Source organism: Notamacropus eugenii, chromosome 6 (assembly GCF_028372415.1).
Source record: "Notamacropus eugenii isolate mMacEug1 chromosome 6, mMacEug1.pri_v2, whole genome shotgun sequence".
Classification (NCBI taxonomy): domain Eukaryota; kingdom Metazoa; phylum Chordata; class Mammalia; order Diprotodontia; family Macropodidae; genus Notamacropus; species Notamacropus eugenii.
In genome coordinates, this window is record NC_092877.1 from 356,879,584 (window position 1) to 356,902,703 (window position 23,120).

Sequence of the window (23,120 nt, forward strand, 5' to 3'; positions counted from 1 at the left end):
GAAACCCTATGTGTAATAGATGAGGAAGGGATCTGAGCTTCTATCAGGTTCTGATACATATTATCTATGTGACCTGGCCCAAGCGAATTCATTTTTTCTGAATCTCAGTTTCTTCACCTGTAGGGAGATTACCACCCTCATAGGTCCTATTCCCTATAATGGTAATAACTAACATTCGATTAGCACTTTAAGATTTGCAAAGTACTTTACACATATTTTTTATTTTTTCCTTTCCAAAATTGTATGAAATAGGTACTACTGATATTTTCATTTACAGAGAAGGAAACTGAAGGTAAGAAAGGTTAAGTGATTTGCTCAGGGTCACACAGCTAGAAAGTGTCTGAAGCAGTATCTTCATTCAAGTCTTCCTGACTCCAAATACGGAATTCTATCTACTTTGTACCATTAGTTGTTGTTATTCAGTGCTTACCTCATGGACCATAGAAAGCCAAGACCTTCTGTCCTCCACTGTGTCTTGAAGTCTGTCCAAATTCATATTTGTTACTTCTATGATACTATCTATCCACCTCATCCTTTGCTATCCCCTTTTCCTTTTGCCTTCAGTCTTTTCTAACACCAGGATCATATCCAGTGAGTCCTATCTTCTCATTATGTGACCAAAGTATTAAGCTTAAGCTTCAGTATTTGACTTTCCAGTGAATAGCCTGAATTAATTTCCTTGAGTATTGATTGATTTGAACTCCTTGCTGTCCAAGAGACTCTCAAAAATTTCGTTAAGCACCACAATTCAAAAGTATCAATTCTGGGGTGCTCAGTTTTCATTACAATCCCTCTAGCATGAGGACAGCATTTTATAGCCCTTGAATAAACTGAAATTTGTCAAAGACATATCTCCTATGCTTCCAGCTAGTGAGGTGGCAAACAGTGGCATTTTAGGGGGACACAGCAAATTTAGACTGCTTTCCGAAAGCATGAATAAATGTAAAAGTGTAGTCAATTACACAATTATTTCATCCATTCATCCATTAATTCACCCCTATCTATTACATGCCAACTGTATGCCAGTCATTATGATAGGCACTGGGTATCCAAAGACAAAGGCTAAACAATCCAGGCTCTCAGAGATCTTTTGCTTTCAGCTGATGTATCCAGAAAAGAAATTCAAAGGTTTGGGGGAGAATTTTTCTCCTTTTAGTTATTTGGAGATTTCATTTCTAAATTCTTTGTTTCTGCAGTGTACTGTGAGAGCACAAACCAAACTTCCACTTGCCCTAGTATCCTTTTCATTGGCCTAGACCAGGAGTATAGCTACAGAAAGTGTAGGAATTGTAGAACTGACCCTACTTTATAAATACATGAGAGGATATACTCTTCCAGAAGTCATCACGGGATATAGAGCTGAAAGTGACCATAGAGTTCACTTAGTCCAACACTTTTATTTTATGGATCAATAAATCAAAAAATATTTTCTAAGTACTGTCCATGTGCTAGGTATTATGATTGGTGATGGGGACACAGAGAAAGAAAATGAAAGTCTCCCCTTTCAAGTAATTTAAGAAGCAGAAACCAACCAAGTGATACAAAGGGTAGCACGCTGAACCTGGAGTTAGCAAGAACTGAGCAGCCTCAGACACCAGCTTCATGACCATGGTGGGGGGAGGGAAGAAACAATCTCTGTTTGTCTGTGTTTCCTCATCAGTAGGTAAAATGGGGACAAGAGTAGCTCTGACCTGCCAGGGCTGCTGTGAGAATATAATGAAATATTTGTAAAGTACTTAACAAACCTTAAAGGACTATATAAATGCTATAAACACCAGGTCACAGAGACACCAACTCATTTGTACAAGGTCCCACAGCAGGGTCTGGATTGGAGCCCAGATTCCTTGATTTTAAATCCGGCACTAACTTTGTAATCAGAGGAATTAGAGGTGCCAGATTCAGCCTCCCCCTCTTCTACCTGTGTAACCTCGGTCAATTCTCCATACCTCTCCAAGCCTCAGTCTTCTCATCTACAAAATGAGATGGTTGGATAAGGTGACCTCTGTAGACCATATCCCCAAATCTGTGTTCCTTTGCTCCATGCTACCTAAGAGTCAGTTTACAGCAGGGGTAATTAACCTTTGTGTGTGTGTGTGTGTGTGTGTGTGTGTCATGAAAATCCAGTAGCCTGGGGGAGCCTCCAAACCCCTTCTCAGAGTAAAGTTTTTTTGATGCAAAAAAGTACACATGGTATTACAAAGGAAACCAATTACATTGAAATAATTACTGTATTAAAAAAAAGACTATATTCACAGACCCACAGACAAGCATAGTCCTTGGAACATAGTAAAGGCTCAGTAAATGCTAGTTCACAGATCCAGGTTAAGAAGCCCTGATTAGGGGCTCTTAGGTGGTACAGTGAATAGATTACCGGTCCTAGAGTCAGTTTTGGGCTCAAATCTGACCTCAGGCACTTGACACTAGCTGTCTGACCTTGAGCAAGTCACTTAACCCCAATTGCTTTGCATTCCTCCCTCCAAAAATAATAAATAAAAGAATCCTTGATTAGGGAGAGATGACAAGGTACTACTTCTAAGATTGATGTATTATAGATTATTCATTTTCTAAAATTATTTTTCTTTTTGTGAAATTCTGAACAGCCACAGCTGGACTTGATCATAGAGTTTGCCTTTGGAATCCTTATGTTGTCTCTAAACCCACTGGGGTATTGTGGGGTCATTCAGCCGTTGTAATAGCCGTACAGTTCTTCACTGCCCGAAAACAACTTTTCAGTTTCTCCAAAGATAAAGTAAGTCAAAATAGGATTTCTACATTTCTTCACTAAGTTCACTCCATTTCCCTCATACCGTATTTCTATCCCCATCTCTCCCATGGATCTACTAACGTGCTATCTAAACTGCCAAGATTGACCCTCCATGTGTTTTGTGTTTACTGGGCTCTTGCTCAGTCTTTCCTTCTTTTTGGTCGGTACATTATTTGGTTGTGTCTAGGGGATAGGAATAGGGATTGGATCTGTGATGTAAGTGCTACAGAGGTCTCTTGGCTGAGAGAACTCTTTACCAATGCAGATTGACTCCTTCTCTGAAACTTATCATTTTAGAGAATTGTTTAGTGGGTAACATAAGAATTGATAACCATGATTTTTACCTCTACCAATACAGATTAGCCACTTGCTCTGCAACTGAGAGAGTTGTATTGGAAGGTTGCCTGAAGCACTGAGAGGTTACATGATTTGCCCTGGCTTGTGTGACCAGTATGTGACATAGGTAGGGCTTAAAGGGAGCTTTCCTCACCCTGAAGCCTACTGTTCATCCACTGAGTCACATTGCCATTGGTTATATCTCAATGGTAGGAAACTAATACTTTAGGGGAAAAATAAATTTATGGCTTCTTGACAATTTTAACTGATTCTTCCCTTCTATTATTTGTTTCAAAGCATTGTGTTCCATGGCATAAATTAAATGAGGTAATATATGTAAGCTGCTTTGCAAACCTTAAAATACAATTTCCTGCTGTGTGTGTTCATCCTTCATTGCCAAAGACCAAGCCATCAGAGAAACGATGACATGACTTGCACTTGACTTTGTTTTGAGTGAGGGATGGCTATGCAGGTCACCAGCATCACTTTTCCCCCAGAGCCATCTGAATCCAGTGACCAGATACTCATCAGGATGACTGGAGATGACCCAAGATGAGGCAATTGGGGTTAAGTAACTTACCCAAGGTCACACAGATAGTGAGTGTCAAGTGTCTGAGGTGAGATTTGAACTCAGGTCCTCCTGACTCCTGCATTGGTGCTTTATCCACTGCATCAGCTAGCTGCCCCTGTTATTATCATCATAGAGGAAGGGGAGTTTGGGAATAGAAGTCTTGTAATCAGGTGTCTATACTTTACAACTTCATGTAATAGAAAGGACAGAGTTAGTTAGAGCCCCTGAATTTGCAATTTGCCTCTGGAAGTTACTGACATGTGGCTTTTGGTAAGTCACAGAATGTCAAAGTTGGAATGAAACTCTAAAGTCATTGAGTCCAACATTCTCAACAAGTGGCCATTGGTTCCATTTGAAGATCACCAGAAATTGAAAATTTGCTGTTGAATGAGTGACCTGTAGAACTAAACATATAACTCCAAGTATGGTCTCTGAGGGTAGAATGAAATTGGAGGTTCACCCTCCTGGTCCTGGAAAATAATGGAGTCCAAATCATACAAGGCTCTTTTAGCTTCAGTATTCTGCTGTTGATTCATACTGACCTTGCAATGACTTTTTCAGTGGATCAGATCTAGTAGCTTTTCTTTTTCTGGGGGTAGGGGTGGGAAAGTTGAAATAAAACCTAGGCATTCTATTTCATTTAAAAAATGCTTTAGTTAAATCTTCTGTGGGTAAAAGAGTGGTATCAGTAAAGGTAGCTTTATTTAATTCAGCAAATATTTCTTGATAACTTTTATAATAACTTCACCCACCTCTTAGAGTTGTTGTGAGGATCCAATTAGATAATTATGAAGTGCTTAGCGAAGCTCCTGACACAAAGTAGATGTATACTTGTTCCATCCCCATTCCATTCCTGATTTATGTTCTAGGCATTGAAAATATATAGTTAGGACATAATTCTTGCTTTCAAAGGAATTGCATTCTAATGGACCAAATAGAAAAGCAACTAAATGAAACATGAACAGATAAAGAAACATTTCTAGTATATAATAGTATGACACAATGGCATACTGGATATCGAGTGAGGTAGATCTGAGCTGAAGTCTGGCTTTAGACGTAGTCGTCTGATCCTAGACAAGTTACTTAACCTCTGCCTGCCTTAGTTTTTCAACAGTAAAATGGGGACAATAAAAGCGTTTTATCTCCCAGGGTTGTTGTGATTATAAAGCAAGGTATTATTTTGTAAAGTGCTTTCCATCCCTAAAACACTATATAAAACAAAGATAACGTTATTAATATAATTACAGTAACATAGTAGTCACATCACTTTGCTATAATGCATTATTAATCTGCGTGTGATTTCAATATATCATGTCATTATGATATATTATTATCAATTTAATAATAACTAACATTTATGATGCACTTTAAAGTTTGCAATGAGTGTACATGTTATTTATGATTTTTAACAAATAGCTATTTAATTATATGTGTATATATACATGCATGTATATAACACACACATGTATACATATATGCGTGTGTGTACATGCAAACATACATATATATAGTCTTATGAAATACTTGAATATTTAAGAATCTTGACTTCCTAGACACGATCCGTTGCTAATCTTAACCGGTCTATATAGGAATCTTTTTTGGCCAACTGTGGTACAGTGGAATGAGAGCTGAATTTAGCATCAGAAGACCTGGTTCCAATTGTGTATGTCTTCGTCACTTACTACTTGTGTGACTATGGGTAAGGTCTTTGCCTCTCTGGGCCTCAGTTTCCTTATCTGTAAAAAGAGGGGGGCTGGACTGGATCCCCTCTGAGGATCCTCCTAGTTGAAATTTGTGATTCTAGGATCCTGTGAGGAGCTTCTTGGAATCTTTCTAAGCTGGTTGTCAGCACACACATACATACACACACACACACACACACGTCAGGAGTTTCACCTGAAGCCATGTCCAGCCACCATTTATACCTCCAAGGCTATACAGAAATACAAACACATAGGACTTCCTTCTCAATGGTGGTCTTTTAAGTAATTTTCATCCCTTTAAAAATGAATGGAACCTACCCTTAGAAACAGGAGGAGTCCCCTGCAGCAGTTGTTGGCAATAAGAGACAATACTGCTCCTTATGGAGGTCACTTTACTAGGGGATTTTTGCTTTGATTTCTAAGTCAGTATGTGCTGGTAGGACTTGTCATTCTCCTCTTGACTTTAGTAGAAATCTATCTCACTTTGATAAGTGTGCTGTAATCCCACCCTTTATGCCTTTAGAATATACAACAAAGCTCTCTGCTATTGAGTTACATTCACTCTTTGTTATCAAGAAAGTCTTATTTAGAGTTGTTTGTAAGTCTAAGACTAAGTTGGCAGAAATGGAAAAAATATTCAATGACGATATTTATGGATTAAAGTATATAGATGTAATAATCATTCTTAATCAGTTGTCTCTATACAGTCAAACAATTCTAAATCTTGGCTCTTTATCACTTACGAACTTTGTGGCCACAGGTAGATTTTGTTACTTTCTCTGAAGCTGTTCCTCATTAGTAAAATGGGAATAAAAATATTTGTATGACCTATTTCAGAACTGTTTGTGTTGCAATAAAGTGGCCTAAAAAGCATTAAATCGGAGGTGCTCTTATTCCCTGAATCAAATAGAAAGGGTGTTAGCGGACAAACAAAACCAAACAACCAGGGGGCCATGCTGTAAGCAATTTATCACAGACCTTGAAATCAACCAAAGGTCAACGAACTAAGGAATAGGATGTAATGGCATGGGGAAATTTAATTCCCCATATTGTTCATTGGGGAAAAAGTATATGTATCATATGGCATTAAAGTAATCCTTGAAGTATGCTAAGGGACACTTTCAGGGCACAGGTAGAGAACTATTTAATATATAGGAAAGACCACTGAGTCTGGAATCCAAAGTACTGACTTTGCAGTACAAAGACATGCTCAAACTTTGTCTCTGATAATGATTATATATGTGGCCTTGGTCACTTGGCTCCCCTGGGTCCTACGTTTTTCAACTGTGAAATGATGAAGTTGGATTCAAGGGTCTCTGATGTTCCTTCCAGCTCTAAGAACTGATGGACATGATACAGTTCTTGTTTTTTATGGGATCTTGGATAATCAAGTTGGAGTGATCATAGAATTCATCTAGTCCAGGGATGGGAAACCTGCAGCCTCGAGGGCACATATGGCCCTCTAGGTCCTCAAGTCTGACCCTTTGACTAAATCCAAATTTCACAGAACAAGTCCTCTTAATAAAAGGGGATTCACTTTGTGAAGTTTTAATTCAATCAAAGGGTCACACTTGAGGACCTAGAAGGCCACATGTGGCCTTGAGGCATAGGTTCCCCACCCCTGATTTCTAGTCCAAAATCTTCTGTTTACAGATGAGGCATCTGAGTTCCAGAGAGGTTAATTGAATTCTAAAGGTCACACCAGAAAGCCAGGATATCTGTGACACCAAATCCAGCCCTCTTTCAATTCCATGATCTAGCTTCTTCTTACATACAAGGACAAATTAGTCAAACATTTCAATAAAGAAGGGTCTCTAGCATGTTCAAAAATCAATAGACTATAGGATTCTAAAGAAATAAAACTCCCAAATAAATTAATTTTCAAACATAATAGATGAAAACAGAGTAGCCTGATAAGTAAATAAACCAAATCAAACAAAATGTGAATGGTTCTGCTTGCTAAAATGCCAGAAATACCTGAAGCAGATGAGGGAGGTGATGGCTCATCCATTTTTAATTTTTCATTTAATTCATGGGACTAAACGTCAATGAAATATTAAAACCCAAGTAATTTATGTTGGCAACACAATGGAAAATGACTCTGGCAAAATGATACTCCATTAATATTGCTGAATTATAGTTAATCTATGTAAAACTACACTGCAGGCTGTTGAACTTGACCTGGGGGTTACTTTTTGCTTCTGTGGAAAGGCTTGATGCTGAATTAGGCAATCTTAGGGGAGCACAGTGGAAGTTCAGAACCATCCTTGCTGATGGTAAGTAAACAGTCGTCATAGTAACAGGACCCATCCAGGGCCATCACTTCATCACTCAAGAAGTGCACTTGAAAATCACTGATTGTACACAGATTTGAAACAGTGCTACTTTTCAAATCCATAATTGGGGATCTTAGTTCTTCTAGACTTTGTGTTTCTAAGAGGGAAAAAACAGCATTTCTTTGATTATTGCCATTATCTGCTGCAGAAAAAAATGAAATGGGCAGTAGGAGGTAACATCTAGTAAAAATAAATCCAATAAAGCAAACTCATTTCTTTTGCAGAAAGGATTCCTAGTCTGGTAAAACAATATACCCAAACTATCACAAAAAGGACCTTCAGGGAATCCCTATCCCACATCAAGGGTATGGGTTTTAGTAAAAATCATCATTAGCACAGTTTCTATTTACATAACATTATAGTTTGCAAAGTACTTTCTTCCAACCATATACATGAAGTAATTAGTAGAGGTAATATTGGATTTGGGGGGGCACTTAGGCGGTACAGGGAATAGAGAACTAGGCTTAGAATCAGAAAGGCATCCTTCTGAGTTCAAATCCATCAAATCAGATACTTCCTAGCTGTGTGACTCTGGGCCAATCACTTAACCCTGTCTGCTTCAGTTTCCTGAAGGCAAACCCCTCCAGTATCTCTGCCAAGAAAAACCCAAATTGTGTTAGGAAGGGTCTGACACAACTGAATAGAATGGACAACAACAAGAATATAAGTATTGGATTTGGGGGGGGAATTAGACCTGGGATTTTCTTTCCTTTCTTTTTTTAAAAATTTATTTATTTAACTTTTAACATTCATTTTCACAAAATTTTGGGTTCCAAATTTTCTCTCCATTTGTCCCCTCCCCCCACCCCAAACACCAAGCATTCTAATTGCCCCTATCACCAATCTGCCCTCTCTTCTATCATCCCTCCCTTCCCTTGTCCCCATTTTCTCTTTTGTCCTGTAGGGCCAGATAACTTTTTATACCCCATTACCTGTATTTCTTATTTCCTAGTAGCAAGAACAATACTCAACAGTTGTTCCTAAAACTTTGAGTTCCAACTTCTCTTCATCCCTCCCTCCCTACCCATTCCTTTTGGGAAGGCAAGCAATTCAATATAGGCCATATCTGTGTAGTTTTGCAAATCACTTCCATAATAGTCCATAATAACTATATTTCCCTCCATCCTATCCTGCCCCCCATTGCTTCTATTCTCTCTTTTGATCCTGTCCCTCCCCAAGAGTATTGACTTCAAATTGCTTTCTTCTCCCATTGCCCTCCCTTCCATCATCCCCCCCACCCTGCTTATCCCCTTCTCCCCCACTTTCCTGTATTGTAAGATAGGTTTTCATACCAAAATGAGTGTGCATTTTATTCCTTTCTTTAGTCGAATGTGATGAGAGTAAACTTCATGTTTTTCTCTCACCTCCCCTCTTTTTCCCTCCACTAAAAAGTCTTTTGCTTACCTCTTTTATGAGAGATAATTTGCCCCATTCCATTTCTCCCTTTCTCCTCCCAATATATTTCTCTCTCACTGCTTGATTTCATTTTTTAAAGATATGATCCCATCCTATTCAACTCACTCTGTGCTCTTTGTGTGTGTGTGTGTGTGTGTGTGTGTGTGTGTAATCCCACCAACTACCCAGATACCGAAAAGTTTCAAGAGTTACAAATATTGTCTTTCCATGTAGGAATGTAAACAGTTCAACTTTAGTAAGTCCCTTATGACTTCTCCTTGCTATTTACCTTTTCATGCTTCTCTTCATTCTTGTGTTTGGAAGTCAAATTTTCTTTTCAGCTCTGGTCTTTTCATCAAGAATGCTTGAAAGTCCTCTATTTCATTGAAAGACCATTTTTTCCCCTGAAGTGTTATACTCAGTTTTGCTGTGTAGGTGATTCTTGGTTTTAGTCCTAGTTCCTTTGACTTCTGGAATATCCTGTTCCACGCCCTTGAATCCCTTAATGTAGAAGCTGCTAGATCTTGTGTTATCCTGATTGTATTTCCACAGCACTTGAATTGTTTCTTTCTAGCTGCTTGCAATATTTTCTCCTTGACCAGGGAACTCTGGAATTTGGCTACAATGTTCCTAGGAGTTTCTCTTTTTGGATCTCTTTCAGGTGGTGATTGGTGGATTCCTTGACTACTTATTTTGCCCTCTGGTTCTAGAATATCAGGGCAGTTTTCCTTGATAATATCATGAAAGATGATGTCTAGGCTCTTTTTTTGATCATGGCTTTCAGGTAGTCCCATAATTTTTAAATTCTCTCTCCTGGATCTATTTTCCAGGTCAGTTGTTTTTCCAATGAGATATTTCACATTATCTTCTATTTTTTTCATTCTTTGGTTTTGTTTTGTGATTTTTTGGTTTCTCATAAAGTCATTAGCCTCCATCTGTTCCATTCTAATTTTGAAAGAACTATTTTCTTCAGAGAGCTTTTGAATCTCCTTTTCCGTTTGGCTAATTCTGCTTTTGAAAGCATTCTTCTCCTCATTGGCTTTTTGAACCTCTTTTGCCAATTGAGTTAGCCTATTTTTCAAGGTGTTATTTTCTTCAGCATTTTTTTGCGTCTCCTTCAGTAAGGTGTTGACCTGCTTTTCATGCTTTTTTTGCATCTCTCTCATTTCTCTTCCCAGTTTTCCCTCCACCTCTCGAACTTGATTTTCAAAATCCTTTTTGAGCTCTTCCATGGCCTAAGCCCGCTGAATATTTATTTTGGATGATTGGGATACAGAAGCCTTGAGTTCTATATCTTTCCCTGATGGTAAGCATTGTTCTTCCTCATCTGAAAGGATGGGAACAGATATCTGTTCACCAAGAAATTAATCTTCTATGGTCTTATTTTTTTCCCCTTTTCTGGGCATTTTCCCAGCCAGTTACTTGGCTTCTGAGTTTCCTCTCCACACCCACCTGGCCTCCAGATCTGCCCAGCTAGTGCTTAGGGGCTGAGATTCAAATGCTGCTTCCCAGCCTCAGGGGGCTTTGGGTGGGGGCAGGGGTGCTATTCAGTGTGAGATTAAGTTCACCTGCTCAGGTTGGGGCAGGGCCACCCCATTGGGCTCAGTTCCCTCAGGGGGTTTTTGCAGAGACCTTCAACAATGGATCAGAGCTCCTGCCTGCTTTGGGAGCCCTTGTATGCTGCTGTCTCTGCTGCTGTCTCCCAAGGGGGCCTGAGTTATGGAGACACCCTGTTCCCTTCCAGCCAGCCAATAAGACCCTCTCACTGACCTTTGGTGCCTGTGGGTGGAGGGAGCTGCGCAGCTGCTGGAGATTCTGTCCCTGAAGCCTGCTCGGATCTGCTTCTCTTGGTGCTGTGTGGCCAAGGCAGGGCTGGACTCTGCTCTGGTCTGGTGAGCAACAGACCCTTCATGTCAGTTTTTCAGGTCTCTCTGGAACAGAAATCTCCTCCACTCTGTTGTTCTGTGGCTTCTGCTGCTCCAGAATTTGTTGGGAATTCTTCTTTACAGGTATTTTATGGGCTGTGGGTTAGGAGCTAGCATATGTGTATCTTTCTACTCCTCCATCTTGGCTCCTCCCCCGACCTGGGATTTCCTTGGTGTAGACAATTTCAGTCTCAGTGGGGAAACTCCCTCTATCAATGCAGTTCACCATTAGCTCTGCAACTTAAATTCTTAAATACTTGCTAGTGGCATCCAGGGATTAAATGACTTGCCTGTCCTCACGCAACCAATATGTGGAAAAGGTGGGAGATAAACCTCAGTTTTCCTGGTTTTAAGGCCTATTCTTTATCCACATTACCCATCTAAGGTGAATTACTTCAATAATAATAATTGACTATATAACAGAGTTTTAAGGTCTATAAAGCACTCGACATGGATTATCTGAGCCTCACAAGAAACCTATAGGGTAGACAGCTAAAGTACTATTATTCTCATTTTTTCAGATGAGAAAACTGAGTCTCAGGAAGAGGAAATTGCTTGCCCATGTTATAAAGTGCTAGAGATGAGATTTGAACACTGACACTCTTGCCTCAAGGTCCAGAATGCTCTCTACTACCAGGTATCTACTGGTAAATATTTAACAATTGGCTCTCTGAAAAAAAAGTCAGTGCAGCACATTTTTCAATGTAATCTATTAACAATTTCTCCATTACTTTCTCAAGTATAGACAGTCAACAAAACACTAAAACAAGACTAGATCTGTAGTATTTGTTAATTTCTGAAGTATAAATGTTCACACTGAAAATGTAACAATTGGTTCTTACTAGTCAATTCAAGGGTCTACTATTTCATTAATGGGTGTACTCCATTCACCAGTGCAGGTCACAATGCCTTTAGAGTTTATTGATGGAGCTGGGAAGTGGTACAACCATTTTGGAAAGCAATTTGGAATTATTCAAATAAAATGATTAAAATATACATATTCTTTGAATCAGAGACTTAATTACTAGGCTTATACCTCAAAGAAGTCATCAATAGGAAAAAAAATTCCCACCTACTCCAAAAATTTTATAGCAATAGTTTTACAATATCTAAAAATTGGAAAGAAAGTTCTACTTTGTTGTCTACTACCCATTACTAGGGGAGTATTGCTGCACAATAAGAAATGATGTGTATGATGAATGCAGAGAAGTCTGGAAATATTTCTTTGAACTGATGTGGAGTGAAGTAAGCAGAAAACAATACATACAGTGACTTCAACAATGTGAATGGAAAGAAAAATTGTACAACAAAAAGTTGAAAGTGAGTGTAACAAAATTATAAAGATCAAAAAATCAAACAGAACTTGACTGAACACTTATGAGAAGACACTTCCAATCAACTGTTTCCTGGAGGTAGGGGGCTCACAGCCACTACACATTGCACATATTTTTGGACTTTTTCAATGTATCATTCAATTATGCTGACTTTTTTCTTTCAAAAAATGTTAATTGTCATATGAGACAGTTCTCTGGAAGAAGAAGAGGGAAACATGAGAAACTATGGTGATTTAAGAAACAGAAAATATCAATAAAAACTTATTTTATAATTTTTTCAGTGGGCGTAGTTATACCTTGAAAATCAGCAAATACTATAAATCACAGCTTGACTTCTTGTTTTATTGGTCATCTAGACTTTGGAAAGTGGTGAAGAAAATATTAATAATTCAGATTAAATTTAAACATTTCCTGCACATATTTTTTCCCATAGAGAGCTAGTTGTTAAATAATCACCACCACACTCCTGCCTTGCCTCCAGGCTTTCCTTTTTCTGTTAAAGGAACCATTACCATCCTATTAACTTGGACTTACAACCTCACAGATTTCTTTGGCTCTTCATTCTACACCTGTCCTACCTAATTGTTCTACTCATATTGCCACTGCTCAGTCTCAGCTCCTTCTCAGTTCTTGCTTGAACTATTTCAATTATTTACTAATTGCTAATTGATCTTCTTGCTTATCCTTTCCAAATAATTCCTTTTGTCATTGCAAAATAACCTTGTTTTTTACAATTTATTTATGTATTTTTAGTCTTCAGCAGACAGTTCCCCAAGATTTTGAGTTCCAAATTTTCTCCCCATCTTTACCCTGTTTACCTCAAGACAGTGTGCATTCTGATTACCACTTCCCCCAGTCTGCTCTCCCTTCTATCTCACCCTTTGCTTCTCATATCTCCATCCCCCTTACTTTTTCTGTAGGGCAAGATAGATTTCTACACCCATTGCCTGTGTATCCTATTTCCCAGCTGCATGTAAAAACAATTTTTAACATTCGTTTTTAAAACTTTAAGTTCCAACTTCTCTCCTTTCCTCCCTCCACACTCATCCCTACTGAGAAGGCAAGCAGTTCAATATAGGTTATACACGTACAGTCATGCAAAACACTTCCATAACAGTCATATTGTGAAAGACTGTATTTCCCTCCATCCTATCCTGTCCCCCATTTTTCTATTCTTTCTTTTGACCCTATCTGTCCTCAAAAGTGTTTACTTCTAATTACCCCTCCTCCCATTTGCCCTCACTTCTATCATCCTCCCACCCTCTGCTTATCCTGTTTCCCTCTACTTTCCTGTAGTGTTAGATAAATTTTCATACCAAATTGAATATGAAGGCTATTCCCTCTTTAAGCCAAATGTGATGAGAGTAAGATTCACTGTTTCTCTCTCACCTCTTCCCTCTTCCCCTCCATTGAAAAGGCTTTTTCTTGACTCTTTTGTGTGAGATAATTTGCCCCATTCTGTTTCTCCCTTTTTCCTCCCAATATATTTCTCTCTCATTCCTTAATTTTATTATTTTGGATATCATCGCTATCTATACAATTTATCTTGTGTCCTCTGTCTATATGTACATAATTCCTCCAACTACCCTAACGCTGAGAAAAGTGTCAAGAGTTACAAATATTATCTTTCCATGTAGGAATGTAAGCAGTTCAACTTTAGTAAGTCCCTTATGATTTCTCTTTTCTGTTTACCTTTTCATGCTTCTCTTGATTCTTGTGTTTGAAAGTCAAATTTTCTATTCAGCTCTGGTCTTTTCAACAAGAAGGTTTGAAAGTCCTCTATTTCAATGAATGACTACTTCCCCCCGCCCTGAAATATTATACTCAGTTTTGCTGGGTAGGTGATTCTTGGTCTTAATCCTAGCTCCTCCGACCTCTGGAATATCATATTCCAAGCCCTGTGATCCCATAATGTAGAAGCTGCTAGATCTTGTGTTATCCTGATTGTATTTCCACAATACTCAAATAGTTTCTTTCAGTCTGCTTGCAATATTTTTTCCTTGTCCTGGGAGTTCTGGAATTTGCTCAATATTCCTAGGAGTTTTCCTTTTGGAATTTCTTCCAGGAGTCAATGGATGGATTCTTCCAATATGTATTTTACCCTCTGGTTCTAGAATAACAAGGCAGTTTTCCTTGATAATTTCTTGAAAGATTATGTCTAGGCTCTTTTTTTAATCAAGGCTTTCAGGTAGTCCCATAATTTTAAAATTGTCTCTCCTGGATCTATTTTCCACGTCAGTTGTTTTTTCCAATGAGATATTTCACATTGTCTGCTATCTTTTCATTCCTTTGGCTTTGTTTTATAATTTCTTAATAGTCTGATTCCTTTTCTGGTTTGTGCTCATTTTCCCAGATATTTAATTGACTTTTGAGCTCTTTGTCAAGGTAGTTCTCTGCTTCCAGTGGGGGAGGTATACTGTCAGCCCCTCGATTCCCCCCACTATCTGTGGGCCTAGAGCTCCAAAATCAGTCACTGTCCCTGCCCCTGCCCCTGCCCCTGCTGCTGCTGTCACGGGTTCCTCCTCCACGGGCTCCTCCACCCCCTCCACCACCCTGGGGCTGGGACCCAACCGCTCTACTCTCTCACACAGGTTTCATAGGTTTTTTCCACTGACCTTCCAATTTGTTCTCGGTGTTTTGGGGTTGTGAAGTCTGGAAACCACCACAAGTTCCCAAGATTCAGTCCTCCTAAGGCCTGCTCAGGTCCTGTCTGTGCCAGTGGCCCATGCTGGATTGCACTCTGCTCTCAGCTGGGTGTGGTAGACACTTCCCAGAGACATACCAGGCTGTCTTGGGCTGGAGATTTGCTATACTCCATCATTCAGATCCAGAATTTGTTTAGAGTCATTTTTTATAGGTATTTGGCTGGGTGTATTTGGGGGGGGGGGGCAGTGCTAGCAAGTCCATGCTGTTGTTTTGCCATCTTGACTCTACCCCCACAAAATAACCTTCTTAAGAAGAGTTGTGACTATAGTCTTCTATCAAATACCTCCTGAGGCCCCCATTGAATGAAAAAAAAAACAGACCAAAAGCCTGGGCCTGGAATGTAAAGCCTTTCATAGCTTGGCTCCTGCCCACTTTTCTAGCCTAATTTCACACTACTCCCATTCCCAAACTCTAAATTCCAGCCAAAATGGATGCTTTGTCATGCCCCAAACTTGATATATCATCTCCTGTGTCCATGAATCAACACAAACCATTCCATTCTTCTAGAATACACTTTCTCTTTCTCATCACCTGTTAGAATTCTTGTCTTCTTTCAAGGTTGATCTCAGGTATCATTACTTTTGTGATGATTCCCCTCAATTGTTTAGTTCTCTTTGTTTCCTCAAATGTACCTGTAATAAAATTTTACAGCAAGTTTCTCTGAAGATGTTTTCAAATAAATAACTGAGCCAAATTTGTAAAAATAAGAGCCATTCCTTACTCAATAAATGATTAAAGGATATGAACAGACAATTTTCAGAGGAAGAAATCAAAGCTATCAATAGCTATATGAGAAATACACTAAATCACTACTAATCAGAAAAATTCAAATAATTACAACTCTGAGATACCACTCCACACCTATTAACCTGGGTAACATGACAGAAAAGGAAAATAGCAAATGCTGGAGGGGATGTGGAAAAATAGGAACACAATCATACTGTTTGTGGGTCCATGAACTGGTCTGACCATTCTGGAGAGCAATTTGGAACTGTGCTCAAAGGGTAAAACTGGGCATATTCCTTGACCCAGCAATATTACTCCTAAGTCTGTGACTTAATGAGATCAAAGAAAAAGGACATGGACCTATATGTACCAAAAATATATAGTAACTCTTTGTGTGGTAGTACAGAATTGGAAACTGAGGGGATGCCCCATCCATTGAAGAATGGCTGAGCAAGTTGTGACATATGATTGTGATGGAATATTATTGTGCTGGAAGAAATGATGGAAATCCTAGTTTTAGGGAAGTCTACAGGAAAAAAAAAACTTATATGAACTGATAAAAAGTGAATTGAACAGAACTAGAAGATCATTGTTCACTGTAGCAACAATGTTGCTTTTTATTATTAGCTTATTTATTTTTAGTTTTCAACATTCACTTTGTAAGAACAGTATTGTAATGATAATCAACTGTGAAAATCTTAGCTACACTCTGATTAATACAATGATCCATCATAATTCAAAAGAACTCATGATGAAAAGTGCTAGCTAGTTCTAGAAAGAGATCTGATAGACTTTAAGTACAGATTACAGCATATTTCTTTCTTTTTCTTCCTTTCTTTTTTCTTTCCTTTCCTTATTTCTTTTATTTTACCTTTTCTCCTTCCTTCCTTCCTTCCTTCCTTCCTTCCTTCCTTCCTTCCTTCCTTCCTTCCTTCCTTCCTTCCTTCCTTTCTTTCTTTCTTTCTTTCTTTCTTTCTTTTTCTTTTTTCTTTCTTTCTTTCTTTCTTTCTTTCTTTCTTTCTTTCTTTCTTTCTTTCTTTCTTTCTTTCTTTCTTTCTTTCTTTCTTTCTTTCTTTCTTTCTTTCTTTCTTTCTTTCTTCCTTTCTTCCTTTCTTCCTTTCTTCCTTCTTTCCTCTCTTTCTTTCTTTCTTTCTTTCTTTCTTTCTTTCTTTCTTTCCTTCTTTTTCTTTCTTCCTTCTTTCCTTTCTTCATGGCTAATGTGGAAATGTTTTACATGACTTCATATGCATAAGAGGAATTATATTTCTTGTCTTCTCAATGGGAGGGAGAGAACTTGGAACTATGAATAAAAATTTTAAAAAATGAAGCAAATTGTGTTAGAGGCTAGTGAGTGACCCTGTGATTTCTCTGATTTAGAGAACTCCCAGATGAGGAAACCATGCCTACCAATGCTTCTCAACATCTTTACAATTTTGAGTCTTCCCTAGTGTACTGAGGGGTGATGTCACTTATCCAGCCAGACAGCCAGCATGTGTCAGAAGTAGGATTTGTACTCAAGTATTCGTATCTCTGAGGGCTGCCCTTTACCCACCACATCAGCAGTTATTAAATTTTTTTGGTACCACCCAATTTTAGATTGCTTCAAGAGCATCATCATGTTCAGAATGAGGAAGGCAAGAGTCTCATTGTACTCTGCTCTGATGACACAACTGGAGAATTGCATCCAGTTTTGTGTACAACATTTAATGAAGAACTTTGGCAAACTGGAGAGAGTTCCAAGGATGACAACAAAGGATGGTTCAGGGCCTTCAGACCATGCGACAGATGATTGATTGAAGAAACTATAGTCATTTATCCTTGAGGAGAGAAGATTTAGGGTGAGCATAGTTGCCTTTAAATATTTGAAAGGCTGTCATGACAAAGAAATATTAGACTTGCTTTGCTTGGCCACAGGGGGTGAAACCTGGAGTACTGGGTGGAAGTCAGAGAGAAAAAATTCTTCCAAGTGTAAGGAGAAGCTTTCTAACAATCACAGCTCTGCAAAAGTAGATTGGGAGGCAGGTTTTTCCCCCTTGGTAGAGGATTTCAGAAAAAAGTTGTGTGGCCATTTTTAGGACTGTTTTAGAGGGCATTCTTGGTCTGGTATGTAGATAGCCTCTATAACTCTTTCCAAATAATAATAACTGCAATTCTACAGCAGTTTGAGATTTGCAAAAATTTTGACATATATTATCTAACTTGAGTTTCACACCAGTCTGGTGAGGCAGATATTATTGTCACCTTCATCTTACAGATGATGAAAACAGGATCAGAGAGGTTATGACTTGTCTAAGGTCATATAACTAATAAGTATCCGAGGCAGAATTTGAACTTGGATTCCAAGTCCACCTGTCTATTTCACCCAGGTCTCTATGCTACTGTGACTTTTATGGATGGCCCCTCTGCTTGAAAGGTTAGCGTTAGGTTCCCACCTAATTAGCTCCTAGACCTTAACTTGCCTCATGAACATAGCTCTGGGTGCATTTTCACTGGTTGCCTCCCTTGCCTATAAATCTTTGCCTCCTAATCTCTGTCTACTAGCTTCTCTGGCTTCTTTCAAGCATTTACTAAAGTTGCATCTTCTTCAAGAAGCCTTTCCCCAGAGTTCCTTAATCTTAATGCCTTCATTTCAAGATCGCCCTCACTTCATTCTGTTTATATCTTAATATATTATCTTAATAATATAATATCTTAATATATTATCTCCTACATTAAATTGTGAACACCTTGAGAGAAAGCATTGTTTTTTTTCCTTTCCTTGTATTTCCACAGCTTAACACAGTGCCTAGAATATAGTGAATGCTTGATAAAAAATAGTTGATTATCTTTTTGGTCCAAACTAGCTTTCTTCTGATCTTTTCATACAATATTATATTATCTGTTTCTGGACTTTTAAGCATCCTGTCCCCCATGCCTGGAATGCACTCCCTCCTTACCTTAGAATACTTAGTTTTCTTCAGAGCTCTTCTTGGGTGCCTGATGAAGTTTTTCCTAACCTGCCCCCCAAGTTAGTGCTTATCCCCTCAAATTGTCTTGTATGACTTTGTACATCTCCAGATGTGCAAATATTTTTGCTCCTATAAAAGAGGGAGGATGTAAGTACAGGTTCTATTATATATCTTTGTTTATATGTTCACATTCCTAGTGCCTATAGGATAATGCCTGGAACATAGGAGGAGCTTAATGAATGATTTTTGATTGACTAATATCCAGATCAGCAGAAAGATCGTGATTTCTTCGGCATGTGGGAACCTTCTCTATCTCACCAATGAAACCCACTGATGACTTAGAGAAGTCCTAGAGAGATGCCTGGGATGCGTAAAGATGAAGTAACTTTTTCAGGTGCACGCAATGAGTTAAGTGTTGTAAGTAGAATTAGAATCCAGCTTTATGTCCACTCTGCCATGCTAATTCCATATCTACCTGAAGCATAAGTGAGAGAGTCCTAATGTGAACTGGGCAGTATCTTAGATATGAGGAAAGAAGGATCAGATAAGTGAAAACCCAATATTTTAATCAATTAGCTATCACTGATTAAGTCCTTCCTATGTTCCATACACTGTGCACAAAGAAAACCTTTGGTGGAAAGTAAGCTCCTTGAGGGTGGGGACTGTTTCATCTTTGTTTTTGTATTCCTAGTGCCTTAGTGCAGTGGCTAACCCTAAATCTGATTCCGACTCCAGCGCTAACTAGAAACATTTTATATATGCTTGCTGATTTGAATAAAATTTGTTGAACTCGAAAGGACCATCTTTTTAAACAAAAGTTTATACTTGTCATACATCACTGTCATGTAAGCACAGATATTTGAAGGCAGGGGTTGTTTCATTTGTGGGTTCCAAACAATACAGAACATTTTTAAGCATATAGCATATTATCCATATATAGCATATTTTTTTAGCATTTAGCATATTATCCATTGCTGACTAGGTACGGCAGAAAGTGGGGCTGGAGTTAGAGTCAAAAGACCTGGGCCCAGGTCTATTACTACCTGCTGATGCGATACTGAGCAAGTGAATTCACCACTTTAGACCCTAGTTTCCTTAACTATAGGATGAAGGGATTGGAGTATGGTCTCTTAGGTTTCTTCCAGTTCTAGGTTTATAATCTCATAGTCCTAAGTGTTTTAATAAGCCTTTGTTATTAGTTAGAGGTTAGTAGAGGGAATATGTTTATCTGGAGTTCCCTATGCTAATAAAATCACAATTTCATACTCTTTCCCTATCTATGGTATTAGAAAATGAGTTGGGGTGATATACTGCAGTCATTTCAGTGGCCTGGTGATTATTTTTCACTATTCTTTTCTCATTCTTCATTTAGGTATTGAGACTCTGGGACATCCAACATCAGCTCTCCATCCAAAGGGTGGCTTGCCCTTTTACAAAGAGTCAGGATTTCAAATGTCTCTTCCACTTTGATGAAGCTCATGGACGACTTTTTATTGCCTTTAATAACCAACTAACGTTACTGGCAATGAAAAATGAGACCAGCAAAAGAGTCACAAGCCATGAGAAACCAGTCACTTGTGTGTTATACAGCTCAGTCTTCAGGCAGGTAATAGTGCTTGTGTGTGCGTGTGTGCTTGTGTGTGTGTGTATGTGTGTGTGTGTGTGTCTAATAAGGGGCTTAGGAGAGATGGTTGAATATATTGGAAAAGGCATTGGACTTAGATTTAAGGTGGAAAACACATGGGTTCAAATCCTGCCTCTGTTACTGGCAAAGTGACAATGGGCAAGTCATTACCTTCTTGAGCTTAGGTGCTTCCCTGGTAAAATGGACATAAGAATCAATCAATAAAATTTATTAAGCACCTACTATGTGCTGGTTGCTATGCTAGATACTGATTATACAAAGATAAAGATGAACAGTTCTTACCCTTGAGGAACTTTTATTCTATTAGAGAAGGAGTATATGTGTACATGGATATATACACATACACATACATATGCAAAATAGATATGTATATATATATTTACACACATATGACATATTATGTGTGTATGTATGTACACAAATTTATAAATATAAAATTACAAGGTAATTTTGAAGGGGGAGGAGAAGATACTGGGTGGGATGAAGAAACGCACTCATTACATCATATCTATAATACCTACTTGACAGGGTTATGACCATAAAATGAGCTCATATCTGCAAAGCACTTTACAAAAAATATTTTTAGGAGGACAGAGGACTTTGGACCTGCAAATTCAATAGCTTAGATAACTCCTTATGTGAAAACTCCCTCTATACCTGCAGATAGAAAACTTGCCCACATTTGATAGTTTTAGAGAGTTGCTTGAGGACACTGAAAAATCAAATGAATCACTCAGGTCACTTAGCCAATGTGTTGAAGGGAGGATCTGAACCTAAATCTTTCTGATTCCAAGGTCAATTTTCTTTTATTTCATTTTTTATGCTCTTGGGATTTAGTTTTTAAATTTATTTTATTCTGAACTTAAGAAATAAAGCAAGCATTTCCATAACATAGTAGAATAGAAAAAAGACAATTACACAGAAAGCTGCAATTCTACAATGTATAATTTGCTATTCCTTTTAAAGATATGATAAAATTATTGTGTAATAAAACCTTGAAGTACCTTGTGACTGTCTCCTTTCTTTCTCCTCTTCTTCCTCCTCTCCTTTTTTCTGTCTCCTACAATAAATAATAATATCAACAGACAATTATATAGCACTTCCATGTTTTAAAAGCACTTTTCTCCGTTTATCTCTTCCTATTACTAAGTGCTAGGTAAATGTTGGTGGCTGTTATTAAACTACTCAAAGCTCTAAGTTGCTATAATGCCATTTTTAAGCTTGGGGAGATAGGAATTTAAAAAAGCAATGGAGGAAAAGTTATGGGGAAGAAATTCTTAAATATAAGTGTGCTTTCCTGTTATGGCATTTGCATTCAGCTGTGTGTAGGTAGTGACTTTCCTTTCAAAAAGCACTCACACCGGCACTAACATAATAATTTTAAAACTACAGTAGCAAAATGAAAAGAAACTCAAGGTGAAATGTTGCAAACTTCCCTCTTACCAGCTTCTCTGGCCACCGCCCAGCTACAAGCAGATCTGGCTCTAAAATGTCCCTGTATGGGTACCATACTACTGCATCCGGAGGAAGGCAAGTTCTGAAATATGCATGCACCGTAATTAGCAAGGATCTATTCTCTTGGCATATTTCACACAAGTGGCTCCCAGTGGCAGACCTGGGCTCATTCCTAATAAAATGATGCAGTTAAATGCAATGCCACTTGGTATGCAGCATGAGAGCTGTTTGTCTTCCCAGCACTTTAATGATGCACTGCAGCCTTGGTACCCGGGCGTTACCTGCATCTCAATGAAAAAGCATTGGTGCTAGAGAGAGAGAAAAATGCCTCAGTGATGGAACTTGGAGAATAAGGCACAAAGTGTAGTAGAAAGAAAACCCAGGAAGTGGACATTATGGGTATATTGGAGGGCAATTCAAGGAGTCGTAGTGAATGGCGATGGTGTCCCTCTTACACTAAGGCAGTTATTCTAGGAGTGACTGCAGCAGCCAAGCAAGAGCTAGTCACAAAACAAGGATCAAGCATGTAGGCAATTAAATGAGGAAATTGCCCACCCACCCCACTTTCCCCCACCCCCCACTTTTATTTTTCTGCAAAAGCCTTGGAGCTTGTGTTGAAATGAGCATTTTAGTGAAATCACAAGCTGTAGAATGTCACGTTGCCACTAATGAGGAGTTTGTCATGTAGGTTAAATGCTGCTTTCCTTTCATACCAGAAGATAAAAATCTTTTCAGAATCAATCCATTCTGAGTTTCATCTTCAGGGATTCATTTCATTTCAAATGTTTTATTGAACTTTGGGGAAGCAACGTGTTAATTTGGCTCTCTGGCAGCCACTGGGGCATGTGCATTTTCTCAATAGTAGACACTGCTAATTGAGATCTGCAAAGGTGTAAAAGGGAACAGGGGTTGAGACACTAAAATACAGTCCAGCACCTGATGGATTAACAGATCAATTGGCTACAAGTTACAATGGCCTTCTGTGAGATAATACTGGACAGTGGCACATAAAGACTGTGGCCAGAGCTGAAACTAGTAATATTGCCACATGGGACAAAAAATGAAACCAAAAAAGCCAGCATGGGGGGGGTGGAAAAAGCATTAGCTGCAAAAAAAGACATCCTATCAAGGGTACCATTGTTCTGGACAATGGCGGGGAGGGCTGATCTGATGCCCATTTGGGAAAGAGATGAAGATAGACTCTGCAATTAATAAATCAAGCATTCAGCAGCACTTTACTAAGCACCTACTCTTTTACAGAGACTATGCAAGGTGC

At 38.6% G+C, this 23,120-nt stretch overlaps 1 protein-coding gene across 1 annotated transcript in view; it reads left to right on the forward strand.

Annotated features, from left to right (window-relative positions):
• Nucleotides 1-23,120, forward strand: part of WDR49 (WD repeat domain 49) — a 198,229-nt gene that overhangs the window by 79,790 nt on the left and 95,319 nt on the right. The window contains exons 6-7 of the mRNA XM_072618556.1: nucleotides 2,601-2,749; nucleotides 20,117-20,350. Coding sequence (XP_072474657.1) covers nucleotides 2,601-2,749; nucleotides 20,117-20,350 — 383 coding nt within the window. The remainder of the gene's footprint in view (nucleotides 1-2,600; nucleotides 2,750-20,116; nucleotides 20,351-23,120) is intronic.